This window comes from Lipomyces oligophaga (genome assembly GCF_038497815.1).
Source record: "Lipomyces oligophaga strain CBS 7107 unplaced genomic scaffold V1516scaffold_6, whole genome shotgun sequence".
NCBI classification, from domain to species: Eukaryota; Fungi; Ascomycota; class Lipomycetes; order Lipomycetales; family Lipomycetaceae; genus Lipomyces; species [Lipomyces] oligophaga.
The window spans coordinates 469,931-494,966 of record NW_027117790.1 but is presented as its reverse complement, the minus strand read 5'-3'; the positions used below and the strand labels follow the sequence as shown (position 1 = coordinate 494,966).

General features: G+C 43.0%; 12 protein-coding genes and 1 non-coding gene across 13 annotated transcripts; 7 read left to right on the top strand and 6 right to left on the bottom strand.

Annotated features, from left to right (window-relative positions):
• Nucleotides 1–270: 270 nt before the first annotated feature.
• V1516DRAFT_713063 (uncharacterized protein) lies at nucleotides 271–1,310 on the bottom strand (the record flags this gene model as incomplete). The annotated part of the gene is made up of 3 exons (XM_066924300.1): nucleotides 271–979; nucleotides 1,043–1,165; nucleotides 1,208–1,310. 3 exons carry the CDS (start codon nucleotides 1,308–1,310, stop codon nucleotides 414–416), a joined length of 792 nt encoding a protein of 263 aa, XP_066776170.1. The 3' UTR covers nucleotides 271–413.
• Nucleotides 1,311–3,046: 1,736 nt separating this feature from the next.
• Nucleotides 3,047–4,516, top strand: V1516DRAFT_626448 (cytochrome P450; the record flags this gene model as incomplete). Its single annotated transcript, XM_066919749.1, has 1 exon — nucleotides 3,047–4,516. The coding sequence occupies one exon, from the start codon at nucleotides 3,047–3,049 to the stop codon at nucleotides 4,514–4,516; it is 1,470 nt and encodes a 489-aa protein (XP_066776169.1).
• A 345-nt stretch (nucleotides 4,517–4,861) lies between these two features.
• Nucleotides 4,862–7,651, top strand: V1516DRAFT_678429 (uncharacterized protein). Its single transcript, XM_066922754.1, has 2 exons — nucleotides 4,862–7,403; nucleotides 7,458–7,651. Exons 1-2 carry the CDS (start codon nucleotides 4,962–4,964, stop codon nucleotides 7,584–7,586), a joined length of 2,571 nt encoding a protein of 856 aa, XP_066776168.1. The 5' UTR covers nucleotides 4,862–4,961; the 3' UTR covers nucleotides 7,587–7,651.
• A 1,159-nt stretch (nucleotides 7,652–8,810) lies between these two features.
• On the bottom strand, nucleotides 8,811–10,330 carry V1516DRAFT_627661 (uncharacterized protein; the record flags this gene model as incomplete). The annotated part of the gene is made up of 3 exons (XM_066919802.1): nucleotides 8,811–9,674; nucleotides 9,720–10,049; nucleotides 10,103–10,330. 3 exons carry the CDS (start codon nucleotides 10,328–10,330, stop codon nucleotides 8,811–8,813), a joined length of 1,422 nt encoding a protein of 473 aa, XP_066776167.1.
• Nucleotides 10,331–11,677: 1,347 nt separating this feature from the next.
• V1516DRAFT_665443 (Spt4/RpoE2 zinc finger-domain-containing protein) lies at nucleotides 11,678–12,155 on the bottom strand (the record flags this gene model as incomplete). Its single annotated transcript, XM_066920675.1, has 4 exons — nucleotides 11,678–11,821; nucleotides 11,870–11,913; nucleotides 11,958–12,045; nucleotides 12,099–12,155. The coding sequence occupies 4 exons, from the start codon at nucleotides 12,153–12,155 to the stop codon at nucleotides 11,678–11,680; spliced, it is 333 nt and encodes a 110-aa protein (XP_066776166.1).
• Nucleotides 12,156–12,422: 267 nt separating this feature from the next.
• V1516DRAFT_678419 (uncharacterized protein) lies at nucleotides 12,423–13,810 on the bottom strand. Its single transcript, XM_066922753.1, has 2 exons — nucleotides 13,688–13,810; nucleotides 12,423–13,457 (listed from the first exon to the last, which is right to left on the bottom strand). Exon 2 carries the CDS (start codon nucleotides 13,396–13,398, stop codon nucleotides 12,682–12,684), a length of 717 nt encoding a protein of 238 aa, XP_066776165.1. The 5' UTR covers nucleotides 13,399–13,457; nucleotides 13,688–13,810; the 3' UTR covers nucleotides 12,423–12,681.
• A 231-nt stretch (nucleotides 13,811–14,041) lies between these two features.
• Nucleotides 14,042–15,610, bottom strand: V1516DRAFT_678416 (cytochrome P450). Its single transcript, XM_066922752.1, has 2 exons — nucleotides 14,295–15,610; nucleotides 14,042–14,243 (listed from the first exon to the last, which is right to left on the bottom strand). Exons 1-2 carry the CDS (start codon nucleotides 15,588–15,590, stop codon nucleotides 14,052–14,054), a joined length of 1,488 nt encoding a protein of 495 aa, XP_066776164.1. The 5' UTR covers nucleotides 15,591–15,610; the 3' UTR covers nucleotides 14,042–14,051.
• Nucleotides 15,611–15,725: 115 nt separating this feature from the next.
• V1516DRAFT_678415 (uncharacterized protein) lies at nucleotides 15,726–17,895 on the bottom strand. The gene has a single exon (XM_066922751.1). It carries the CDS (start codon nucleotides 17,629–17,631, stop codon nucleotides 15,937–15,939), a length of 1,695 nt encoding a protein of 564 aa, XP_066776163.1. The 5' UTR covers nucleotides 17,632–17,895; the 3' UTR covers nucleotides 15,726–15,936.
• A 146-nt stretch (nucleotides 17,896–18,041) lies between these two features.
• Nucleotides 18,042–18,466, top strand: V1516DRAFT_627459 (uncharacterized protein; the record flags this gene model as incomplete). The annotated part of the gene is made up of 2 exons (XM_066919793.1): nucleotides 18,042–18,273; nucleotides 18,333–18,466. The coding sequence occupies 2 exons, from the start codon at nucleotides 18,042–18,044 to the stop codon at nucleotides 18,464–18,466; spliced, it is 366 nt and encodes a 121-aa protein (XP_066776162.1).
• Nucleotides 18,467–19,058: 592 nt separating this feature from the next.
• On the top strand, nucleotides 19,059–20,067 carry V1516DRAFT_626604 (peptidase C65 Otubain-domain-containing protein; the record flags this gene model as incomplete). The annotated part of the gene is made up of 4 exons (XM_066919755.1): nucleotides 19,059–19,169; nucleotides 19,270–19,350; nucleotides 19,398–19,461; nucleotides 19,508–20,067. The coding sequence occupies 4 exons, from the start codon at nucleotides 19,059–19,061 to the stop codon at nucleotides 20,065–20,067; spliced, it is 816 nt and encodes a 271-aa protein (XP_066776161.1).
• A 1,287-nt stretch (nucleotides 20,068–21,354) lies between these two features.
• On the top strand, nucleotides 21,355–22,357 carry V1516DRAFT_686673 (SUR7/PalI family-domain-containing protein; the record flags this gene model as incomplete). The annotated part of the gene is made up of 2 exons (XM_066923676.1): nucleotides 21,355–21,401; nucleotides 21,466–22,357. The coding sequence occupies 2 exons, from the start codon at nucleotides 21,355–21,357 to the stop codon at nucleotides 22,355–22,357; spliced, it is 939 nt and encodes a 312-aa protein (XP_066776160.1).
• Nucleotides 22,358–23,008: 651 nt separating this feature from the next.
• V1516DRAFT_678406 (coiled-coil-helix-coiled-coil-helix domain-containing protein 2) lies at nucleotides 23,009–23,800 on the top strand. The gene has a single exon (XM_066922750.1). The coding sequence runs from the start codon at nucleotides 23,085–23,087 to the stop codon at nucleotides 23,550–23,552; it is 468 nt and encodes a 155-aa protein (XP_066776159.1). The 5' UTR covers nucleotides 23,009–23,084; the 3' UTR covers nucleotides 23,553–23,800.
• An 823-nt stretch (nucleotides 23,801–24,623) lies between these two features.
• V1516DRAFT_t60 lies at nucleotides 24,624–24,731 on the top strand. The gene has a single exon. It is a non-coding gene; the product is annotated as a tRNA-Pro (tRNA).
• Nucleotides 24,732–25,036: the final 305 nt, after the last annotated feature.

Below are 25,036 nucleotides of genomic sequence, written 5' to 3'. Positions count from 1 at the left end.
ACATTCAACTCCAGTCAGTAGTCTCTGCCTGTATCTGTTCAGCTTTTGTAGTACACATCATCAAAGCACCGGTTACTTGAAATAGTACATGTGCGCAAGCCTCCCCACTGGTTACAGCGTTGCTCTTAAAAGAAACCAATTGATTAGAGATTTCAATAAAGATACGAAAATTTATGCAGATTCGGTATCTCTAATTATTCTAGATACCCAGAGGCTAGATCTCCACAGCTTGAGAGATATAAAATCTTTTTTTGATGGTAAAGGATCTATAAATAATCGTAAAGATGAATTAAGTTCTAGATATTTAATAACTAAAAAAGGTTTTCTAGAAATTGTAAGGACTTAAAGTTTGTTTTTATTTATTTACTTTTATTTGGATTAGAGCATCATTCCCTAGATTTAGATTTGATAATTTAATCTCTTGTTTCAGTAATTGCTTGTATAGAGGACAGATGGTCAAGATCGGCTAAACACTTCGTCGTTTTAACATAAACTCTTCCTTTGAATGATTTTAAGATAGCGATCAAACTAGCAAGCAAGACGAGCTTAGAGAGGAAGACAAATTTAGCATGCAACCGACTGAAAAATCCAGATTCTCCTTGGTGCAGCGACAGACGCATATCAGCACACGGGATATAGCTATCTATAAAGAGAAACGATTGGGAGCAGTGGTAAAAGTCAAAACTGTATACACCTCTAAAGTTCGAAAATAAATTTTGTTGAGGACATCCTATTTGATTTGGTTGAACACCTCTGAATGGATATGTATCAATTGGTGAAATTTCGGATTTCATGGAGTTATCCGCACCCTGGTCTTTGCAGAGAAAAATGACATATGCTTCTACACTTCTGTTGTGCAACGAACTTTCATAATAGACAGCGGAGAAGTTAGAATGCTCTGTATCGCCTTCGCCGAGCGGTATAACATCCACGGTCAAAGGCTTGGATCCAGTGCACGTAATAGTTCTAATGATACATGCTTTAGAAATCGTTAATATATTATCTATTGCATGAATAGCCCAATGGCATATCTTGTGCTCACCTTCATGACCCACGCAGTCATCGGAGTCAGCAGGAAAATCCTCAGTCCGTTCAAGAGGTCCGAATAGATTAAAGAAAAAGAAAGTAGATGTAATTGAAGGAGGAGTATCTTCAACAAGCTTTACTACTCACTGTCCAACTAGAGGTGACAGATCTATATCTTTACCTCCAAACGGAGATGATATCAAAGTCGAGTTGAAGGATGCAAGTGCTGATGGTGCTATAGCGAGAAGCGCAGCACCCGACACTGCAAATGAGCGTAAAAGCATAACTTATAAATGAAAATTCACCGTTATAAGAGTTACATAAATCTTCTGAGATTTTCCCTGCTTATCCTTTAACTTATTTCAGAGAGAAAGTTGCGAGTCATTTGGGAAATATGAAGTAGCTGGGAATGGTGCACATCTTAAAAATGTCCTCCCATCTCAAGAAAACTAGTTTGATTAGAATGCAGTGTAACTGTGGAAATTTACAATCTTATTAGTCCGCTCTTGAATTCGCGAGAAAATCGACGACAGTGTAAGGAAAATCTAAATTGTATGCGTTGAAATCAGAAAAAAACTCCATGTCACTATCATAATACTCGACTAAGCACATTTATAGAGAAAACTGTCAAGAGGACAGCGCTTTAAAGTGATTATACATGATAGTAGACTAAACTATAGCCCACTCTACTTTTCAAAATACAATATATGTTTAGCGCAAATATCATTAGGTCTTAAATAAGATTTTTTGAATCGTATAGACAAATCTTGACTGGCTCCTGGACCGTATTTCCCCCTGTAGGTATAGGAATGGTAGGAAGCCGAATTGGAAAATGCTAGTCTCGCTATTCGCAGACTATTTTCTGGCTCAGATATCGTGCGGGTTCCCCATTCCAAGTTATTCGATCTCCAAAGATTTGTTGTGTAAACTGAACTGGAAACAGGAACAGCTGAATGGGAGACTTACCCAGACACTACCTGGTGCAAGATACACTAAGTCCATCTTTTGGCACAGACAGCGTTACAATCCTCGAAGTTGCTACGATGTTCAAAGATTACACAAATATATCATTCCTGGATTACTGCAGGTTATCCATAGCGTTTACTGCACACTTCTGTACAAGTATATACATCGATTACTTTATAGTAGTTTACTCCACCCAACACAGATATGGGTAGCTACTTGTTGAATTCACGTGATCAATTCAATGATTCACTTAACACTGACATGAGACCTAATTTGTTCACTAATCCATAATTTGCATAGTATGAAATTCGAGTAAAATACTGTACAGGCAGCCATCACATGATTCTACCAATGTAATATAGATAAGATATTCCAGATAAGCAGGATTTAATTGGCCGGTTACAATTCATATTTGTACGTGCAGTCTTGACCGTAATTGTGTTAATATGTGGTATTGCAGAATTAATCGGAATAGAATCATTGTTTTATTGCCATTGCCATCTTTCTTGTCACTGCCGTCTGTACTAGTCATTGCGAACGGTGTAAGACGGGAGAACATAGGTAGACGATAAAGTTTACATTGAATTTGAGTGCAAGATAACACATAATATTCAACAAAACAAATGATAACCGAATAAGAAAAATTAAATATCCATGTAATAAAGCGGTTAGCGTAATACTGAAATGATAAGCCGTGCCTGAATAATGAATCGGAGGCGCAAAATCTGAGAGCGCGGCTCTTCCCGGAGTATACATTTTACTAATGATATTCCATCGAGGTATAAACTCTTCAGTCAGTTCAAAACAGCCTATCATTGCAAAGTTGTATAATGGGATATTTCAATAATTGGAAATCAAAACAGTTCCATTCGGATTTGATTGCTTCAGAGGTCAATTCTTAATTTCGATTACCGTTCAAGGTCCTAAATCAGGCTAAATGATTGCGATACAGAAGCAGCTCTTGATCGCTTTGGTCGTTGAACTAGCGTACTATTTCTTGAACGGGGTTCGGATTACCCCAGTCAGTCTGTTCTTATGGTTCGTTCCATTCTTTATGCTTGTCGGGTCATTCTTCCTGACGCTGCAGATATTTGTGTATCCGACAGTGTTTTCGCCATTCAGACATCTACCCGCGGTGCCGCGGACTAGTATTGTCTGGGGCAGTTTTATAGATTTTAGCAAGCATAAGTACCACCACGGCCTTGAGATGGCAGACGCATATCCAGACGCAGACTTTACTCGGTTCTGGGGTCCGCTGGGTGCAGATTATTTGATCGCACAGTCGTTCGAAGCGAACCAGGCTATCATGCAGGCAGAAGTCTACAACTTCATGAAGCCGACAACTGTATCCCGCGCGTTCAAAGCAGTCATAGGAAACGGTCTCTTTTTTTCGGAAGGTCAGGAACACAAATTCCAGCGCCGACTTTTGACGCCTGCCTTCACTAGCTCGCATATCCGAACATTTCTACCTAGCTTTGTGAATGGTATGATAAAACTTACCACTATACTCGACGAGGAGCTTAAAGACGGCCCTCAGGAGATCAAGATGTTACCGTACATCTCGCGACTTGCGCTGGATACAATCGGCGAGGCGGCTTTCGGCGTCAGCCTAGGCGCTCTGACCGACGAGAACAACGAGCTAGTGCGCGCCTACCACCGAATGTCTGCCCCGACTGACGAAACATTTGATTTCCTGCTACTGTCGGTCATACCTGGTTGGAGCCATGTACCAACGCCATTCAATCTTAAGATAAAAGCAGCAAAGAAAGTTGTCAAAGATGCGGTGTCATCTATTCTCAAGCAGCGCATCGACGCCGTCTACGAAAAGCAAGTTTTTGGCAAAGATCGTGATATTCTGAGCATCCTGCTGAAAGACGAGACTCATCGCTGGACAGTTGATGAAATCGAAAATCAGATGATGACCTTGCTACTTGCTGGCCATGAAACCACTGCTAGTGGTCTTGCCTGGGGGCTATACTTACTCGCCATTAACCAGGACATGCAGGACCGCCTTCGTACAGAGATCCGTACCGAACTGCCGAATGGCCTCGCCTCCTGGGACTCGGCTGAAGCTATCTTGGGCCTAACGTATCTCAACAACGTCGCCCGGGAATGTCTCCGCATTGCTACTCCAATTCCGTCCACGCTTCGTGAGGCCTGCGTAGATGTTGAGATCCTCGGCTTGAAAATCCACAAGGGTACTCAGATCGTCCTTTCCATCGAGGCCCTCAACCAGAGTCCTCGTGTCTGGGGTGCCGACGCAAGAGAGTTCAATCCAGATCGCTGGGACAACACTCAGATCACAAACCCGTACGGATTCTCGACCTTCATTCATGGAGCAAGATCCTGCATTGGTCGTCGAATCGCTGAACTTGAGTTTCGAACCTTCATGGCTGCCCTCGTGTCAAAGTACAAATTCGAGATCATTACTCCTGAGCAAGCTGTACCTGAAGACTTTGTCCTTACTTTGAAACCTGGAGATGGAATGCTTCTCAAAGTATCCATTGTTCCAGGTTATGATTGATCGCAATACTGCTACAGATAAGATTTACATGAATTGTAGAATGTAATAATATTATGGATATCTAGTATGTTCACGCAAATACAATATTGTAGCAGTCATCCTCAGTCATAAGTCATGGATGTAGTAAATCGATTTATCCAACAACTCATCAATCTCCGCGAAATTTTCTTGGTTATACGCGAACTTGCGATATTTTCTTGCAAAAAGATCTTCATAGTCATCGAACTGATCACGAGTTGTTGCAGTAGCCTGGACGAACTACTTGATTCACGTGCTCAAGCTGTGACTTGGGAGGAGATAGAGAGGGCGCCGGAGACGCAATTGATAGTGTTTAGGACAAAGACTCTCGAGTTTAGCCGGATTCTGGTGTGGACAGTTACGGTTGTGCCAGCGCAAACAAATATATTGCAGGTCCGTATCTTAGACTAGTTTGCATCCTCCAGCAATGTCCTCAGGATCAGCAAATTCCAGACCGCGCAGACCATCCGTGTTCTCCGCAGACCTGAGTCCAAACTCCCGGAATCCAATTAGCATCCATTCTTCACGAGCCACAGGCAGCGCTACAGGTCAGGAGGAAGTGTCTAATAGGATTGAATTGAGCACCTCGCCCTCGTCGATCGCTTCATCCACTTTACTTGATCACAGACCTTACCAGCAATACGCCCCGCCCTCTAGTGGCGGCCCAGGAACCGGCTCATCTCATCTCTCTCGAAGGCTCTCCATGTCTGGCAAAGGCTCTTCATCAATGCAGGCGTCTGCAGCGGCTGCGACTTCTCTTGATGTAGATTCGGATGATGAAGATACACCGCTGATCAACAGTAAAAGCGGGCTTTCTAAGACAACCAGCCGTGGCCGAAAAGCTGATTCTATTGCGGCAGAACATGATCGATATGTCCGACGACAGCAACATATAAATTCATCTGCGACGAGAGATGAGTCCTTTTTGGTTGATATTGGCGAGATTCCTAGTGCATACCATATTGACGCTGATGCCAGATCGCAACTTGACGATGAAGATAGCAATAACCGGAGCTCAAGTCGTCGAGCCGCGAACAGTGCTGCTGGCGATCTGGAAGGTGATCGCGAATATGGGTTCGATCGATCCCGTGCCATTTCCTCTGCTTCTTTAGATGATGTTTGTGTTCCTTTTGAAGCCAATATATTTGACGATCCGAGTCGGCCTCATCAAACATCGAAATCCTGGCCGGATACCTGTGCTTTGGAAGAGTGGGCGGAATCGGAAATGGCTGCTGCGGCGGTTGAAGCCGGAGCGCCAGAGCTCGTTATGGTCGATGGAAGACCCAGATATATTTCCGAAGGACTCGGTAATACCTCAGGTGCGAATATAGCCGGTCCCAGTTATTATCTTGAAGACAATACGGCAGCCATCTTCCAAGGACGTCGTCGTGGCGGCCCACGAGAACCCTCGAGACCACCATTCGAGCGCCTGGGATACTCATATAGGTTTACTTATTTCAGAGAAGATGTGGAGAAAACCATTCACGCTCAAAATCTATCAGGGTTACTTGGCCATGGGCTATCATTTGCAGAGCTGTTTCCGGCTAGTATGGATCTTACTCAAGTCTCGTCTGTTCACACTGCTTCTCAAACACCATCTAACGAAGATGTATCTGAGTTAACTGTTAATGATGAAAAGAAAACCGTCGAAGATCCAATAAAAATGTCAGATGCTCAGCCGGTTACGGTTGCGCCCACACCTATCGTTCCACTTGCAACTGCCAAATTTGTGAACAGCGATCAGCCAGGCCCGAATCTAGACTCTATAAAGCGTCTCCAACAGTCTAGATCGCCTTCTTATTTTACATCTGCACCTTCGCGAACCGAATCTGCTGCTGGAGGAGCCTCTAAAGGAACCTCTCAAATAGGGGACGAGACGCCATGTCCATTTTGGCTTGATATTCTGGATCCCACAGATGCCGAAATGAAAGTCATTAGTAAAGCTTTTGGCATACATCCTTTAACAACCGAAGATATTTGCATGGAGGAGACTCGCGAGAAGGTAGAGCTGTTTAAATCTTATTATCTTGTTTGCTTCCGCAGTTTCGAAATCGAGCCTCATATGTCCGCGCGCGAACTGCGGCGACGATATGGCCGAGACGCCCACAAGCGGCGAAGCTACTTCGGGAAGAAAGGTGATCTGGTGCCTGTTAATATGTATATTGTCGTATTCCGAGATGGAGTGTTGAGTTTTCATTTTAGGCCGGCCCCGCATCCAGCTAATGTGCGCCGCCGAATCCGACAGCTAAAAGATTATGTGACCATATCAGCGGACTGGATTTCATATGCGATCATCGACAATGTGACGGATTCGTTTGCTCCTTTGATAGGCGAAATCGAGGAAGAAGTGCAGGATATAGAGTCCGAGATTTTAGATATGAACTCCGCAGCGAATAGCGAGCAAGAAGATGATGACGAGTGGCCTGGGTCAGATGACGAGGGAGACGAAATGGATCATAAGCTTCGACGTCGACGGACGCGCGGCGAAGGCGATTCTGCAAGTCTGTTTAGTATTCGCACTGGTGCAGCAGCACGGCAACTTGAAGCTCAACATCGCGGGGACATGCTCCGTCGGATCGGCGAATGTCGAAAGCAAGTTATGAGCGTTATGCGACTGCTCGGTTTCAAGGCAGACGTAATTAAAGGTTTTGCGAAGCGATGCAACGAGCAGTGGCAAGTTGCACCTAGATCCGAAATTGGCTTATATCTTGGAGATATACAGGACCATATCATCACAATGGTCCAGAATTTGACCCATTACGAAAAACTACTTTCTAGAAGTCACTCAAATTATCTTGCGCAGATCAACTTGGATATGACACGGGTCAATAATGAGACCAATGACGTTCTTGGCCGATTAACCATCCTTGTGAGTTTGCAAATTTAGATGGATATGTCAACCGACAGCTAATATTATTGTAAGGGTACAATCGTATTGCCGATGAATATTATCACCGGTCTCTGGGGAATGAATGTTTATGTACCTGGCCAGGAGGCTCCCGGTTTAGCGTGGTTTTACTCCAGTAAGTTATGCGGATATCTTGTTTATTGAGAGACATCTGGGCAAGTATCGACTGAATACTAACTTCTTTAGTCACACTTGGTCTAATTGTATTTGGTCTCACATCTTTTTGGGTGGCAAAGAGGATATATGGGATAGCATGAAATATTTCAATTTATTTTATATCATAGTCCTTTTATTTCTGACGATATTCAAACGGAACTGGTTGGTGTCGTCGGGATCTGGCTGTCGGGGTTGGTATGAGCGTGAGCGAGACAATATAGATCCGTGCGGTGGCTCATATGACGCTATGCCATCTCATCAGGGTGTGAGCTCAGGGGGGAAATAACAGACATTGGCCACTAGTCAGTGTGTTTAAGACTCAGTTCAGTTGCAGTATGTGGACATCTATTGCACACTTATCGGCTGATTTGTTACTGGACACAGATGGATTAAGGAGCTTGGATTTCAAAATTCGTTGGTTAGTGATGGTTAAAAAGAATGTTGTTGGCTGCTACAAGGTAGATGTAGTGCATTTAGACACAAATATTTATACGATCTAGGGCTATGTTCTTGGACTTCTTGTCAGATAGTCCACTTGTAGCAGATTCCCATCTGGCACAAAGTAATTCATTCCTGACATCTGATCATTGGCTGCAGGCTATCACTATCGCTGCCTCTCAGTTCGTATAAAGTACACCCTTTTAAACCGCATTGCAGGCTAATAAGTAACTTGGTGATATTCACCGAAGTACATGTACGTTTTGAGCCGAGTAAGTAGTCCTTTTGAATGTGCCATGCATTGTCGTTCAAGTGCTGGTCCCGTTACGCTATATGCAACATATTATCCATCAAATATACTCCTTCCGTCCGCATATTCACCAAGGACCAGATTTTGGAGAACTCAAATTTGTAACTTGTGTTTATAAAATAACAGACTAGCGATCCGGTTAGGTCTTAACACTACTACATTTCTAATACAAAGCTATGAATTCCACCCAGTGCTTCGGAATCGAACCTATATAGATCTCCTAACACTAGGCGACAAGATCCTGGTTTCTGAGTTATAAATACAATACAGCTAAATTTCTTTCTTATATTTCTGCATAATTGTGTTTCGTATCCCCTGAAGAGCAAAAATAACAGCTGCGTGGCTGAAAACCAAAATAAAGCATCATTCTACGAGTAGTTAAAATCGTTTAGTATGTCTCACTTGTTGCAATTAAATATAATATCTCGTGAATAGAAGATGTAATTAAAACTAATTCCAGCTCTTCAAGCTGCAATCGCAAAGGCTTTCCCATCGTCGTCTGAGGCAAGTTCAATCGCGTCCCTGGAACTCTCTATCACTGAATCACCGTCCGGATCAGTCGAAACTTGCTCCTCAGGTTTCGTGAAAATCGACCGCGGATTCCCTTTTATCGTCGAATAAGCTAATACAGATACCCAACGAACAATAACAGCGCCAACAAGCCAAAGTAGGGCACCCACGGGTGCAGCCACGAATGCTCCGAACGCAGACCAATCATCATTGAAAAGGCCTTCTTGTAGAATTAATAACGCGCCTGCTTGCGTGCGGTCACCGTCATAGTAGACCAAACCAAACAAGAAAACAGTCAAAACACCGCCACAGCCGGAGGCAATGATGTCAAATCCATTCAAAAAGTAAAACAACGGGTGCAAACCAAGCAAAATCGACGGAACAACAGCTGCGGAAATCAGATCAGCAATTAAGAAAATCGATAAAACGTTAGGTGACTTGAGACCAACGACAATCGCTGGAACCATCACGACCACAACCAATAAACGAGCCCAAATATCGGGCAATTTGTTTCTAAACAGATCATTTGATACTGATGATACCATAGCAGATTGCAGGGAGTCTAGAACTGCAGTTGACAATGCAACACCAAAAACTAATACAAATCCAACAACCCAACCAGGCAATGTGTTCACGACCATGAAAAATGCTAGCGAAGAATCTTCATCTTCTGCTCCAGTATAGACATGAGACCAGTCAGCAATAATGCCAGTAAATCCAACTAATGTCAGATAAACGAAAATAATAAACGTCGCAATCGAACAGGCAATCCAAAGCTCTTTATCATTCCGCGAAGCGAACGTGCGAAGCCAAAATCCCTACTTAATCAGCATATGCCTATGTGCAGTCACTAGTCTCCTTACAGATAAAAAAAAATCATTGCTGGCTATAGCAACAGGGAAGATATAGAACAGTTGCCATCCAAGACGAGTGGAAAGTGTCAAGCCTGACTCTGCAATCCGGGACTTGTCAATATGTATCTCTGTACCCATTGCAATCGAAACAACAACAAGCAAAGCAGTCATCATGATTCCTTGGATATTGTCGGTGAAGAAAGAAGTATGGAAGCCACCCAAGGTTGTATAGATTGTAGTAACAACACACTCAACAATGACAGCAGGAAGCCCATTCATACCGGTCAACAATTCGACAAGCGATTGAATGGAAGTGATTTCCGACGCCATATACAAAAACTAAAGTGGTCAGCTCATACAGACTCAATCAGGGTATGATATGGAAAGTATACCATTGTCAAGATAGTAAGTATACCAAGATACAAGCCAGCAATATAGCCATAACGTTGGAATACCCACTCAGTCAAAACGAAGCCTTCAGGGCAACTTTTACGAACTTTAGGACCAAAATAAGCAAACAGTAAGATAGGCAATGCCGAGCTCAACGAGTAAACCAATACACCTTGGACTCCAGCAACGATGCCAATTTGTGGGTAACTTAGCAAGATGCCACAGCCCATAGCTGAAACGAGTCAGAAGTTGTAAAATGACATTACAATCTAATCCGAAAGTAATGCCACATTACGTACAAGCAGCACATTCCTCACGCAAGTATTAACTTGTTCGAGTTCAAACGGTGATCATCTCAGCCTGTGTCTCGAAACGAGAACTCAAGCACCCGCAGTGTTGCCAGTCGTTGTAGAACAACGGAGCATTGAGACCATAAAGGTAAACTATCACTGGAGGAGGGTTAGATTATGCGAGAAAAAGGAAGGATATACTCACAGATTACTGTACTTCCGAAAACATGTAAAAGAAGTAGGAGTACTCAATAGTATATCCTATGCAGTCTCAAACTGGAAAACCAATCAAATTGATCGAGCGGGTATTAGACTATGCAGAAATCGCAGAGAACAGAGAACAGAGAACAGAGAACAGAAAATACTTTTTGCAAGTGCAGTATCGCATACGAATGTGGTATAATTGTGGATATCATGCAGACTTACCTGAAGCGACGAAGTTGAACGACAATGGGAGAGCCGGCTGGGTTCGAAGAGCCGCCAAAAACTCCTTGCGACCATAATAATGGTACGCTACGGCTAGTCCCATAATGCTGCCTTGTTAGGATACACTCTAATAGTATTGCATAATAAATCTGGCTCGTAGACCGACTCACAGAAATACGGCGTAGGTGGTGTAAATGCAAGCATTTGCAGCACGGTTAGAAATGTTGATATCCGACATTGGTTATAAGATTGCAGTTCTACTGTAGTCAATAAAATATTAAAAATTTAAGTAGAACACTGCCGATCTCGACAGAATTTATAGAATTTTTCAAATGACGCAAGTTCAGACATCCGACAGCGACATCGACTCTACTTTGAAGCTTTCTCCGGAGTGGGGGGGCCCGGGCGCAGACTCAATTTTGGCAAAAAAAATTGCTGTTCTAGGCAGGTTTTGCATACTAAATCAAATTATCTTGTTATTTTCATTAATTACTATGATTCAGTAGATTTTGTTTATTTGGTTGCGAATTGATTTTACTTGGTGCATGTTGGTAGAATGTACAATTCCGGATTGCAGCTATAAGACGAGTCATTGCCCATAATGAGTCAAATTTCATGCGAACAAGTGCGCCGCTAATAAGGTGCAGTGCTTAAAAACTAAAGGTAGAGAAGGTTAGTCATCTACATTACCGATGTCGATTAGTAGACTGCTGAAAGAATAGACGATGATATAAGAAGCAACAGTAAACTATTTCAAAATAATTAGATCCAGTAAATTTATTAGACTCGAGCAGGTAAAATACTCTTGCCATCTTTCTTTATAATGTACATAGCCAACTAGTTATGCAACTAATCTTGTAATTAATCTTGCACACTTCCATCTCTAGGACGATAATATACACTCTGGCTCCGCAAAGATTGAATTATTTCATCTGGCAGCCGCCCTTTCACTTGTACTGCATATAAACCTGGTTGGAATTTATCATCGCGCATCCATTGAGCGACCTAGTTGGTTAGCCTCAATCTCATATCCCCTTGGTTTCGAAGTCATACCCATGACTTGGATGGACTGGAAAGCGCGCTCAAACCTTCAAACGCTACACTCATTAGAAAATATATAAAATTCCAATAGTCTGCTTACATGGACTCGTGCAGGCATGAATATTTTCTTCAGAGCTCTGTAATCGTAGTACTGAGTCGCAGTTCGGGCATCCGTCTCGATAAAACTCCTGCTAAAGTAAGCTAATTGATCTGCGATTCAACGCGACCCAGTCTGACGTACATCAAAAGTCCGCAGAATGCCACACAGCAAGCATGCCCTTTCTGATTTTAGAAACATTTTTTTTCTCTGAGTTGGAGATATGGTGCGATCAAAGAGTATTAGCATAGAGTGTGCATTTACTGCATACAGAACACCAAGACCCTTGTTGACACCTATTACGTAATATAATTCTGTATTGCGAAGAAAATATCATCATTTTCTCATTTTCTCAACCAAAACAAAGCTACTGTCGGGAAACAGTTCTGCCTGAACAGCATTGCCATCTCTAATACATTTCAATTATAATGAATAGGTGTTCTACGCAGAGCTTACAAACTAAGATAATGACGACAAATCTCTTCATTACAAGACTAAACATAGTGTACAAATCCGGAGAGAAATGTTCTCTCAGTTCCGTAAGTGCCCCGGAACGATAAACTCCTAACCAAAGCAGCTAGCAAACAGCTAGCGACCGCAGTTTTTCTGTGCCGAACCTCACAGCCCAACAACACTAGCGGCAAGTAGTTCGCGCTAAGTAGAAATACAATACAACAAAAAGCATTCTCATAACAAATAATCATACACTGGAAGAGATAAATATCTTTTACTCGTCGACCTTCTTCTTTATTCCCGCGCTTGCACAGGTCTTTTTCCAAGCGTCCGCTTCACGCCATGCGCGCTCTGCTTCAGCTTTGAGCTTGTCATTCGAGGTGGATAGCTCCGAGATGGCCTGGTCAGTAAGAAGCTTTTCGAGTGTCCACTTTTCGATATTAGCTGCCTCGTTTTCCTTGAGTTGCTGGATATATTGGACGGCGCGTTGCAGAATCGAGCCTTTATTCTTCTCGCAGTTGGGAACTATCTTCGCCAGTTCCGAAATACCCTCATTGATGGTCTCACGACGTCGACGCTCAACTTCCTTATGATTGTCACGACGAAGACGATGCCATTCATCGCTGCCAACTTGGGGTTTTTGCGCTGCAGCCAGCGATTCCAAATGCTCGTGGGCATGCGCAAGATTGACATTCGCCCATTCAGAAGATCCGTCAGACTTCAGATGCTCGAGAGCGTGTGCGCCAGGTCGAGAAAGCGGCTTGGCCTCCACAGTCGACGTGGAAGTCGACGTAACACCGTCACCAGAAGGCATAGAAATAGGGGACGCATGGATCAGCGAGTGATCGATAGGCAGATCATTCGTCGCGTTCGAAGAGCCCGAAGTGTTCACGCGCTTAACCACGTCCTGCGGATCAGACTCACCAACCCGCTTGCGCTTGCCTGGCGAGCCTGGCGGAGACGGCTGACGGACGCTCGCCAGCGTGGACATTTCTTGAAACACTTTTACTGTCGATAAATTTAGAATGCTTTCCTGGGAAAGCGTTCTCTCTAAAGCTTGTGGTTAGTCTACTCAGATACTCGACCTCATCTGCTAGTCATGTGCCAGGGGTGCTGGACCGGGGAGGTAGAAAGAAGGGAAACGTGAAGGAAGCGCGAGAGGCGGCAGTCGCTGGAGCCAAACAGGCCCGTTTGCTACCGCGAGCATCATAGTTTTCACGCTTTTTTCCGCCAGAAAAGCCAAAGTACCCATCTCACAAAACAAAAAGCATCTGACTCACCGAATTTTAGAAAAAAATCCTATTAAAATTGACTGGATACTCGATCGACTTGCTTCACTATATCAACAACACTGCTAGCTGGGACGACGCGAAGTCACGATTTTCAGAGGTCAGGTGCTCGCGGGCTCCTTCTTATACCCATTCTGCAGCCTACTGATGGTGCCAACGGTTGTTGCGTAATTGTGCCATAGATAGCTGATAGTGCAGACCTTAAGCGATCACGCGTCTAACACGTCACCTGATTGGTTCGACTCCTAGCCCCGATGGCGGCGCACGTGCGGCAACGTCATGTGATAGATAGTCCGGTTTGGGCTGCATTCTTACAATATGATTACGTAAAAATACTATAACATTATTTGCGTATTCAAGATCCTAAGCATTTATCGCGACGAGACATCTTCACGCGATACGGTGTTTCTGGTTTACAGACACCAGAACTGTAGCGGACACCAACGGAGGGCTGTGGTACAGATTCATCGACAGCGACGATATCATATTGGCCGAGAATGGACAAAAGTAAAACCGCCTCATACCGTGCCAAATGTCTTCCAGGGCACTTTTTGGTTAGAATATACGTTGCCGATTATCTGCATGATAGTTTACTTACTGTATGTCCACCACCGCCCCAAGGATAGAATGATTTCCAGTTGTCTGTTTTATCTGTATGTTTGATGAGCACTTCTTTGTTTTCCTCCAAAAACCGTTCCGCAATGAATGTCCGCGGATAGGGAAACACTTCTTCGTCCCAGTGGATCATATTTTGGAAGACTAGTAGCTGCGAGCCCTCACGAACAATCACGTTGTGCGGTGATTCAGAAGGTTTCTGGACAACTGACAACGTAATGTCCTTTTGTACTAGTCTACCACTGAGCGCGTTTGCATATAATCGTAAGCATTCGCTGAAACACGAGTGGATTAGCGGTTCGGCCACAATCGCATGTAAATCGTAGAATTGCGTTTCTGGATCATAATGTTTGATCAAGATCTCTTCGACCTTAGCCTTCAGCTTTGTATCTGCAACCACATGTGCCAGCAGCCAGAACGCTCCAGGCAAGGCGTTCGATTCGGCAGCCACGGTAATCGAAAAGAAATACCCACCAAAATCCTCCCGCGCTTTGAATCCATGTTCGACGAAATATTCGTACATAGCCTGCACAAACATCGACGAGTTGGCAACCTTCTTCTGGTCCATGAAGAAATCGCTGATTGCATTTAAATATCGTTTACGACCAGTGTATCCCTTCCAGTTCATAAACGGAGGATATTTCCGGATGAACTTGAAGATGTTATCTTCAAAATTCATATATGAGTCGAACGTTTCCTTGGCTGGAAATTCAGGCCCGAAAAGACCTTCCATAGTTGAAATGTATAAAGTCCATCTTGTAAAATCAAATAGATTTATTTCCTGGTCCTTAAAATTCCAATACTCTGACCTCTGTCCAGTAAGATCGCGAAATACGTTTGTCGTCCAATTATTAATCTGCTGTAGTCTCTCTGTATTTGTGAGACGATTAACAAATGTCTTGGCCACGCCCTCGAGATAGTCAACATTTGCAATTGCATCTGAATAAGCAAACACAGTCTTGTCAATGTAAATAACAAACCCGATTAATGATACTGCTCGCGTTTTGAAGAGAGACTGTATCCCGGCTATAGGATCACTAAGAATGATCAAGTTCTGACCACCCAAATATAAATCAAAGATGGTACCGAACTTGCGTCGACATCGCTCAAGATACTTTTCGGTATCAAATGCAAACGTAAGTCCGACCCCGAGAAACGGAAAGTATCCTTTCACTAGTGGTGGACCGTTCACTGGCGCTGACAGTAAAACATGATATCCAATTGCGCCTGCCAGTATAATTCCGACCACTCCGGCCAGGGTCTCAATATTGAACATCATACTTCTGAGATGAAGCTTCGTATTCTGAAAATAAACTTCTCTACCAAAGCGTTATCTGTGCCAATTAAATGAATACGAATGTCAACTCCCAACACACAACAGGTTACTACGAGTGGACGTGGATACATGCCCAGCATCAAGATAATTTGTAATTTATTCGGTAATACTAATTTTCAAAGCGTTTTCTGCAGTTATTCCTTGGTTACAGTAGCTTTTGCTCGCATGAAGAATTTCAGCTTCAGTTGCTCTTCGCAGGTCTTCGCAGTTCTAACGATGCTCTTTTCAATAATGATCCGTGTTTAGAGCTGTACAGCGACAATGATAGAGACATAAAACAATTCCAAGTCTAATTAATAAACAAGCGCTGAAGATCAAGCTCAAAATTAGTCGATAGCCGATCAGCCTGAAACACACTTTCCACGAATTCTCCAAATCTCGAAGTATCTTCCGTCTGATCGAGGCCATCGAAATCCATTTCCCAAGAGGAATCCGAAAGAGACTTTTCCTGCGAAAGCGCACTTGCCTGATTTGTCGAAACCATTGTCGCAAAATCATATTCATCCTCTAATTCGGACTCAAGAATCGTAGCTAAACCCAGATCAGGAAAGAGCATATTTTCAGCTCGACGGCGCCAGATATATCCTCTATCATCGCAAAATTTCGCTGAAACTCCGGAACTTCTGCGTTTTCGACGTCGCAGACTCGACCTATCGGACATCCTTATACTCGTGGTAGCAAGGATCGGATTTAGCTTGCCTGAGCGGGCAGCTAGTTGCAGTCTCGTAATCCAAGTTAATACGCGACTTATAGTCATAGGTCGTGAGTAGTTGTTCCAGGTTGCACTCTCCATGACTGATAGACTCCGCAGAAGCGCTTTGGATGACTTGTCCTCAATAACCTTGAGAACAAAATCTCGATTGATTTTCCAAAGACCTTTATTTGACTGTGCTTCCTCCAGTCGCCGAATCCCATTCGCAAGCATAATTGCGCGCCGACAGTAGCACACCATGAACGAACCGAAGCTCGTACAGTTTCCTACAAAGGTCAGTTTTGGCGGGAGAGTGAATCCCAGATATGAAGAATATGCAAATCGCGAACGATCGGATTTAACCAGGTTTGCACAAATTTGAAGTGGCAGTAGATCATACGCCAGAGTGTCGTCAGCAGAGTTGGGGTATAGAGGCCGCAGTAGCGGAAATTTCAGCAAAGCTTCCTGGTCGGAAATGTCACAGAGTAATTCATCATCAGGTTTTTTACCCTTGAGTAGTGTTCGCTTACGAGCTTGTAACTCTTCAAGTTTCTCGCCTCCTACTTCTAGCAGACGTGACATAAGTCGGATATAAACGTCCAAATATTCTCGGCATCCAATTTCTTGCGGACTCGTTTCCATCAGCTTTTGCAGAGACTCTGGAATCGGCGGTAATCTAGCTATCCAATAAGGGATCTTCAAGACTTTGAGCGAGTAGTTCAAATTCTGTTTCCGACGGGCTAACTCAAAAGCCTCTTCGTGCCGTTTGCGTTCCTGCAGTTCGATATACCGAGGTCGGGGATAGCGGTGTCCGAGTTTTGGACTATCCAGGTATCGCTGAAAACTATCTCGAGGCGAAATCCGCGGAATCGATACCGGCGACGGAATCGATACAGGAGGGCTTTCGGGTTCAGAAGCAGTCCCTGGGTATTCGTGGAATCTGAAACCTGTAGATAGTCGGACCGAGCCTACGAGTCGCTTACAGCCCGAACTAATTCTCCTCAAAGAGCTAAACGAGGTAGCGGTTTCGTCCGACTTGGACAATCTTTCTGACGACGATGACGATGTTGAAGGTGGAGTCATCAGAGCGGTTGGATTAGAGTCACCAGGGTTGTGAACTGAAAGTGTTTTGATCCAGTTTGATACAAACTTGCGCTTGCTCGTAGGCGTCGGATCATTACTGTTCGTCCCGTCAGGCGATGAACAGCTAGTGTCCAACGAAGGCAGCACGTTCTCCATACATGGATCTCGAAATGTTCGACGATTCGTGTCGTTATTGGTAACTAACAACATTACTCAATATCGGTTCATCGCTTCCTCAGAAATCAATGAAGTATTGTGTGCTTTGATTCTGCTCTTGCTTATATTACTTGATATTATTGGCAAACGGGCGTGAGCACAACAACTGGTAAACATTTCACTAGGAAAACACAATCGACAAAACGTAGTAATTTTCATTTTTGTACACCACGCAAATCGACTGAAATGAGTTAAGAAAACCGAATTACATTATAATTTCGGCTCAGAAAATTCGTTATCCGCACGTAGTTCCTGATGGCTGCCGACTTGTCTCCCAAATCTGGTTGTGCTGCTTCTCCAGGCAACATTATCCCTTGGATCCAGAATCTACTCTTTCTAGTCACCAAATTACAACTCAATTGACTGCAGAAATGATTCGGAGTATAGCTGATCAATTTTTTATTATGATTACAATTTTGATATTTGCTGTACTATTGTTTTGCGGACGTCCTGTGGCTGCTGCCAACTCGGCGTTTTGTAAATGTACGTGCTTTTCTAACTCAACATTGATACACATGCCTGAGGAATACTCGTCTATGAAAGGGTGCCTTGAATGTACTCGAAAATTCTGTCTGGATTATAATCTTCCGATTTGCAAAGACGCTCAGGAAAAGGATACTTCGGCCACCTGCTATCGTACGTATACCTGAATTTGAATATCAACTTATACATGTATCTCGGTTCTGACAGTTTAGAGCGCGATTCAGCCAAAGATGAAACAGTCGTTATTATGTTTATCGTTATCACTGGTGGGCTATTAGCTTGGGCTGGTTTTAAAATAATTCGTGAACGGATACGAAGAGTGAGTTTGCTGTTGGTCTCTGTTTGAGAAGTACTAACGAAGCAGAGACGACAGTGAATTAATCTAAATGGGTTACAATGTATAAGATCAGAACTTACGGATAGGGAAGAGGAATATAAGAGTGTTGAATGTCATGTTGACGGGACCTTAATTAGTCGATGTTGCATCCCCTCCAGTTTTGTTTATACTCGGATTATAAGAATTGAATATTGAATAAGACTTCACAGGACAAGGGAATATATCTGTCATTTCCCTATTCCAACAGTAGTTGTCATCAGTTTCAACTACAAAAGCTAGTGTCTGTATTTATATGAATCAATGTCTGGTGGGCTCTGATTCTGCAGTCGAGATGTAGACGCTATATCATCCTTCACCGTGAGGTTTAATGCTCAGCTTCATTATAGATATTAATGACAGTTATTTGTCTAATATGTAATCATGTTTATAAATCTCATTAAAGCTTGTGGTTTTACAATTAACTTCTTAAAACTCAACACGAAAACCCCCATTTACAACCTGAACACCACATACGGGGCTAACTGGGACATCGACTCTCAGCCCTCAAACACAATCTAAACCAGGATCTTTCAGCATTCATCGAATAATGAGCCAAAAGGAAATGCCTGAATTAAATGGAGACGACCAGGACGCGAAATATGACGAAAATGAACTCGACGACATCACAATCATGCGGTTGACGCAAGAGATCAAAGATCAAGAAGCTTCAAAAGTGAGTTGTTACGGAGAAGAATATGGATCAATATATATTATATATCCAAACAAATTATAAATCAGTGAAGACTGTCATTAAAAATTCTAATGTCCATTAGTTGCCATTACTGGGTAACTGGAAGCCAATTGAAGTTTTATTGAATGAATATGAAGATCAGACTTTCAAAACAAAAATACAGGTATGTTAGCTAATTCTCGTATTTTTTCAGGCCTGACCTCGATCTAGGCGCTATGTGGAGGAAGTGCAGGATATCGGCAAGTTCGAGGCGATGGAAATTGTGCATGGAGAGGTAAGTTTATTCTGAAAAGTGGCTCAAACTGGACACTAATAGACAGCGTTTGCATTTCGATATTTTGAACTGATCAAAAATTCTCCCCTACAAGAGTTAGAAGTTTTTGAAAAGTCATTTAACGATAAAAAACAACTTTTAGATGCAGCAGGATACGAAGAAAATGGATATATCGATTTTTTGGAAGAATGTCAAGATTTATTTAAACGCACTAAAACACCTGGAGACCAGGATATGGAAGCAGAGTTCAACAATATGGAAGTGTCTTCAGCTGTGATTGTCTATTTACGGCTGTTAGCGGCGGCTTATGTTAAAACGCACGCGGAAGATTATTTGCCGTTTATATTTGACGGAGAAAGTACGAGTATCGATGATTACTGCAGCCGTAACATCGAGGCTTTCTCAGTGGAAGCTGACCATCTGGCGCTCACCGCGCTCGTGAATGCGCTGGAAACAGTCGAACTGGGGGTTGTATACATGGATCGAAGTGCCGGTGAAGAAGCCTCCGTTCACACGTTTGAGCCCATGAAGCCATTGGAGGGACAAAGATTATTACGGATTGACCTTCTATATCGGCCTGGCCATTACGATGTATTTTATAGATAGGCAAAAATTACGAGCTATATTGTTGCATTGCTATGACTATGTATACGATCTATACCTGCATTGTGATCGCAGATGGCTCCAAAATCAACGTTGTAGGCTGTGCGAATGTAATTGTGGTTGGCAGCTGTTCATGCGGGCATCTAGTATGCCCTGCACGAGCACTACAATTACGAGCGTTCCGACTTGATTACGACCGGTACTCGTAACCTACTCAGCTCTCTAATGATAATTTTCTTGTTTACCAACCGCCACCTTGGTCGCATTGGATTTGTGGTCTCTAGTTGGTTAATCATATCATATTCATGGACTCTATGGGCTCCAAGGCCCTGCACGACGCATCACGCCTAAACTGCATTTGGTAAAGAGATGGAAAACCGTCCCAATATGGTAGCCAGTAAACACTCTGACGCCTCTAAACACGCGGCATCGTGCCGTGAGAAAATCAAAGTTAGAGTTCAGGGAAGTAACCGGATTAGGAATAGTGACATCAGTGACATCAGAGCAGCCCTACTGTGTTTTGGCAGCGCCCGGCAACGGTTGTCGGTTTGTTTATGTTTGGTTGTCACAGTGACGGCGAAGTGATTAGTGCTGTAGACCAAGATCAGGATGAATATGTCGGAGGGCTATGATGAAATGACAGAAGTTCGATATCACGCAGTATTGGATTGCGATGTGTTCTGTTCGGTGTGTAGTTGTATCGTATGAAGTGTAATATGTCAATGCTATGCGGTCTATATCGTTCATATCATCAATTTCTTTCATACGATCCACAAGACTACTAATGTAAACAATCTTCGATCCTAATCGAACCGACTTTACCTGCGCTGGAAATGAAATTGCAAAAGCAAATAGGAAATAAATAAACACTAACTCTAATCAGCCTCGCGTGCCTGGACTTTGCGTCCTGTTCCACTTGTTTCTTCCAAAGTCACTCAGTCTGCGGGCGCAGATCTCGTCTTCTCTTCACCTTCCAAATCTCCGACCAGGCTAGCTACCACCGCCGCGGCCGCCGTCCCATCGCCATCCGCCGCCAATATCGTCATCTGCTCCTCGGCCCTGTCGCTTGACTTGTCTTGCTTCTCTTTCTTATTATACTTCTGCTTTCTCCTCTTTTTGCTCTTTGTTTTTCTTTGTTTTCTGCTTCTTTCACTTAGCTGTGTAGACTGATTCTATACTTTTTATACCGAAATTTCTTCTACACTCTACTTTGTCTCCTAAGCCTCCCTCCGATTTATCTCTGCTTGCACTGCAATCTTTTGGATCTCGAGATTGGCTAAATATCCCTCAATGAATAAATTCTTCACCTCTCTGGGCCCTTTCGTGCTCACCGCCGGGTATGTTACTTTCCTTACATGCTGCTGTTGCGTTATCATCACAGCTCTCTAACACACTCTCCAGATCAACCCTGCTCCTTCTGCTCGTTCTTCTTTCCGGAACATACGACCATACTCCTCTCGACGAACTTTTCTATCTCGAGGCAGACACTAGTGGCATCAGCGGGGCCCCCGATACCAGTCGATGGACTCTTTGGAACAGATGTTCTGTCCGTGACGGAGACAACTATGGATGTACTAGCAACAAGCCCGCCTACCCATTCCAACCGCAGAGCAACTTTGGCACTACCTCTGGAGTTCCCTCTGACTTCATCTCTAACCACAAAACTTATTATTATCTGTCACGATTTGCGTTTGCTTTCTATTTCATTGCGACTGGCTTTTCTGCTTTTGCCTTCATTGTAGGCGTTCTGGCTCTCTGCTCTCGTCTCGGGGCCGGTCTTGCCTCGTTTTTCTCGTTCTGGGCTCTGATCACTTCAGCTACTGCAGTTTCACTCTCTATCGCCACAGCTATTAAAGGTCGCAATACGTTCCAGAATGCTGGCTATAACGCTCATATTGGCGTCAAGTTTTTCGCCTTTTCATGGGCCGTAGTTGCGATTCTGCTGCTTAGTTATGTTGGCTTCACTCTGGCTTGCTGTCTCGGTCGCAAGAAGAACCGTCACCTGGGCGATCTATCCGACGAGCCTGTGATGGCTGAAAAATCGAAGAGAAAGCCGTTTTTCCGCCGTAGTAAGCGTGATAAGGGCATCACTGATGGTGAGAGCCAGGAACAGGTCATGATCGCACACGATGAGGAGCCTTCGTCTCATCCTACCTACAGCGTTCCATCTGAGAACGATACTGGTGTTCCTCCGTTGAACAACTACGAAGAGCGTTCTTCATTCGAAAGGGGTAGTTTCCGACCATTCCAACCCCGCAACGAGCGTCTTAGCAATGAGCCTGTCGCTGTTTAACGAGTTGATTTGATATAGGATACCTGAGAACAGAAGCGAAGAAAATTAAAAAAAAAATCTTAGTCGTGTGTAAGATCGGAAGATTTCAATCGAATATCAAATTCTACAAACTGGGAGACTTGTCAAGTCGTAACGGTTTAAGGACCTGGCGCAGAATGGTTTTATGATTTCTTTATTATTTCTAATTTATTTCCAATGTGACGTATTTTTTTTGATTATTACTACTATTATTATCGATATAATTGTGTTGTGTTTCTAATCATACTCTCTTGGTCTTGATCTATATGTTTTGAGATGTCCTTTAGTTTGCTAATATTTAATTCCTGGAAAATGAATATTTAGATGACTTAAATTATCCCGTCTTTCGATCGTCTCAAACCTCCTGTTCTAGTCACCATTCTGATCCAACTCGGCCGAATCCACCAGCCCAATTCCTCAACATAACAAGAAATCTCTCCCAAGAACTATTAATTCTGTAAGCTACGCATCACGAGTCACGTCACGTGATCGTACACGTGTATGTATCCGAGTAGTCCGCAGGCTTCCGATCGAGCGAGGACGAGGGTTTCTTGTTCTGGTAGGTTCCCTTGGGCGAACAGCGACCGGTGAAATTTGAGTATATATATTGCGAAGATTTGTCCTGTTCCAACCACTTTTCGTGTCATCAACACTTGTGTATTTACTCTCTTACACAGTTTATTCACTAAATCAATACAATTGTTACAAAATGCCTCGCAGCTCTAACCGTCGTTCTGCTGGTCCTTCGACTCAGCACAGACAAGCTTCTACTTACTCTGCTGCTCCTCGATACGCTCCGCCACCAGCTTCTGCTCCTCATCCATCAGCACCCGCAGTTCATCAAGCCGCCCCTCCTGCTGTTGTTCAGCAGAAGCAGCCAGGGTTGTTTGGCCAGATGGCCTCTACCGCTGCCGGCGTTGCTGTTGGTTCTACCGTTGGCCATATGATGGGTAACGCTATCTCTGGCATCTTTGGTTCTTCCGGCTCTGTCGAGCAAGCTCCTCCCGCAACTGCCGTCGCTGCTACTGCTCCGGCTGACCAATATGCACCTCGATCGTGCGATGTTGATGCTCGCAACCTGACGAAGTGTCTGGATGACAACAGCGGAAACATGCAGGCTTGCGACTGGTATCTACAACAGCTCAAGTCTTGCCAGGAGTTCAGCCGGTCATTGTAAGGCCTCTGTTTGCCATTGCAGCTGATTAATTGTTTTATTGATTAGTTTTTTTTTGATAAATTTTGATGATTTATTACGTGGAAATTGCTGGTATTCTTGTTCTTGAGATATTCATGGCTGACATACGCATAATCATCAACTTTTTAGATTGTTGTACATACATTTTGAAGCTTACTTGATTATATGATTATAATTATGTTGCCTCGATAATCACTCTTCCTCAAATAGTAATAGATCTTTTTTTAATATTTTATTGAAGTTTTTCTTAAACTTCTGTTCATAATATCGATTCCTTGCGTGAATTACTACGCGACGCGTTCTGATTTGAGATCAATCGTCGCAGAAGCCAATCGCTGGAGGAATATTATTACACAATTGAGCACCTACGTTTCATTCTTATTTGATACCGACATGAATACGATTGTAACTATCTAGATAAACTAATGAAGTCCGAGTGTTTATTTTGTTATACAATAGAGCTATACGGCAAATATTGCGTTGTATCAACGAGCTCCAAACTTTAACGGACCAATAAGTTCGTAGCCGTACGTCAGCATTTAACCTCCACTTTTCCCCACAACTCAATGCTTCTTAATATAGTGAGGTTTTTTGCAAGATCTCAGAAAACATAGTTACATTTTTTACTGTAATAATTCAACTTGATTGATTCATCCGATACACAAATAGAGCAGCCTTCTCATTACCGATTCTACTCAGTCGATATAATATCATAATATTTTATAATTGATAGAAAAACTGCGCTCAAAAGATTCCTGTCAGCTTCTAACACCACGACATTTACTTTCTTTATTTGAATATTATGTCGATATATTCTAATTGTCTTGAATCTGGTGCCAGTTGTTGGAAATGACACACTAGCAAATACTTAAGAGGGGACTATATTTCTAGTCGTATACAAAATAACCAAATCATTTTGAACTTTATACAGCATAAAAACATTTTACATTAGAATGTATTTTCTGACGACATGTAGAAATAAATAGGGCGATGGACCAAATCTCCTTTTATTTTTCCATATGAGTGAAGATCACATTCAGAAAGCAAAAATTTGGGTCATTAGTATAGAGGTAGTATGCCTGCTTCGGGTGAAAATCGAAGCTCTGCTGACTTTGTGTTTGCAAACTGCAGGTGACCCCGGATCGAACCCGGGATGACCCCCTTTTATTAGTTTTTGGTTTCTTCATTTTCATTTTCATTTTCAAATTTAAATTTTTCATTTTCTACAGTTTCAAAATCTAGAAACTAATCATAATGCCTTTTTCTTTACTTGAACAACTATTACATTATATTTCTGCAACCTAGACGGCCTACTCAAATTGATAACAAGAAAAGAAGCCAATAACCTGAGCCTAGATCAAACCTGAATTGCATCAGCTTTTGGTAATTTGAAAATTAACTGACTTTGGCGACGATCCAATTTCAAAATACAATACAGAATGAATAGTTAATAGTGCAGTAATTCG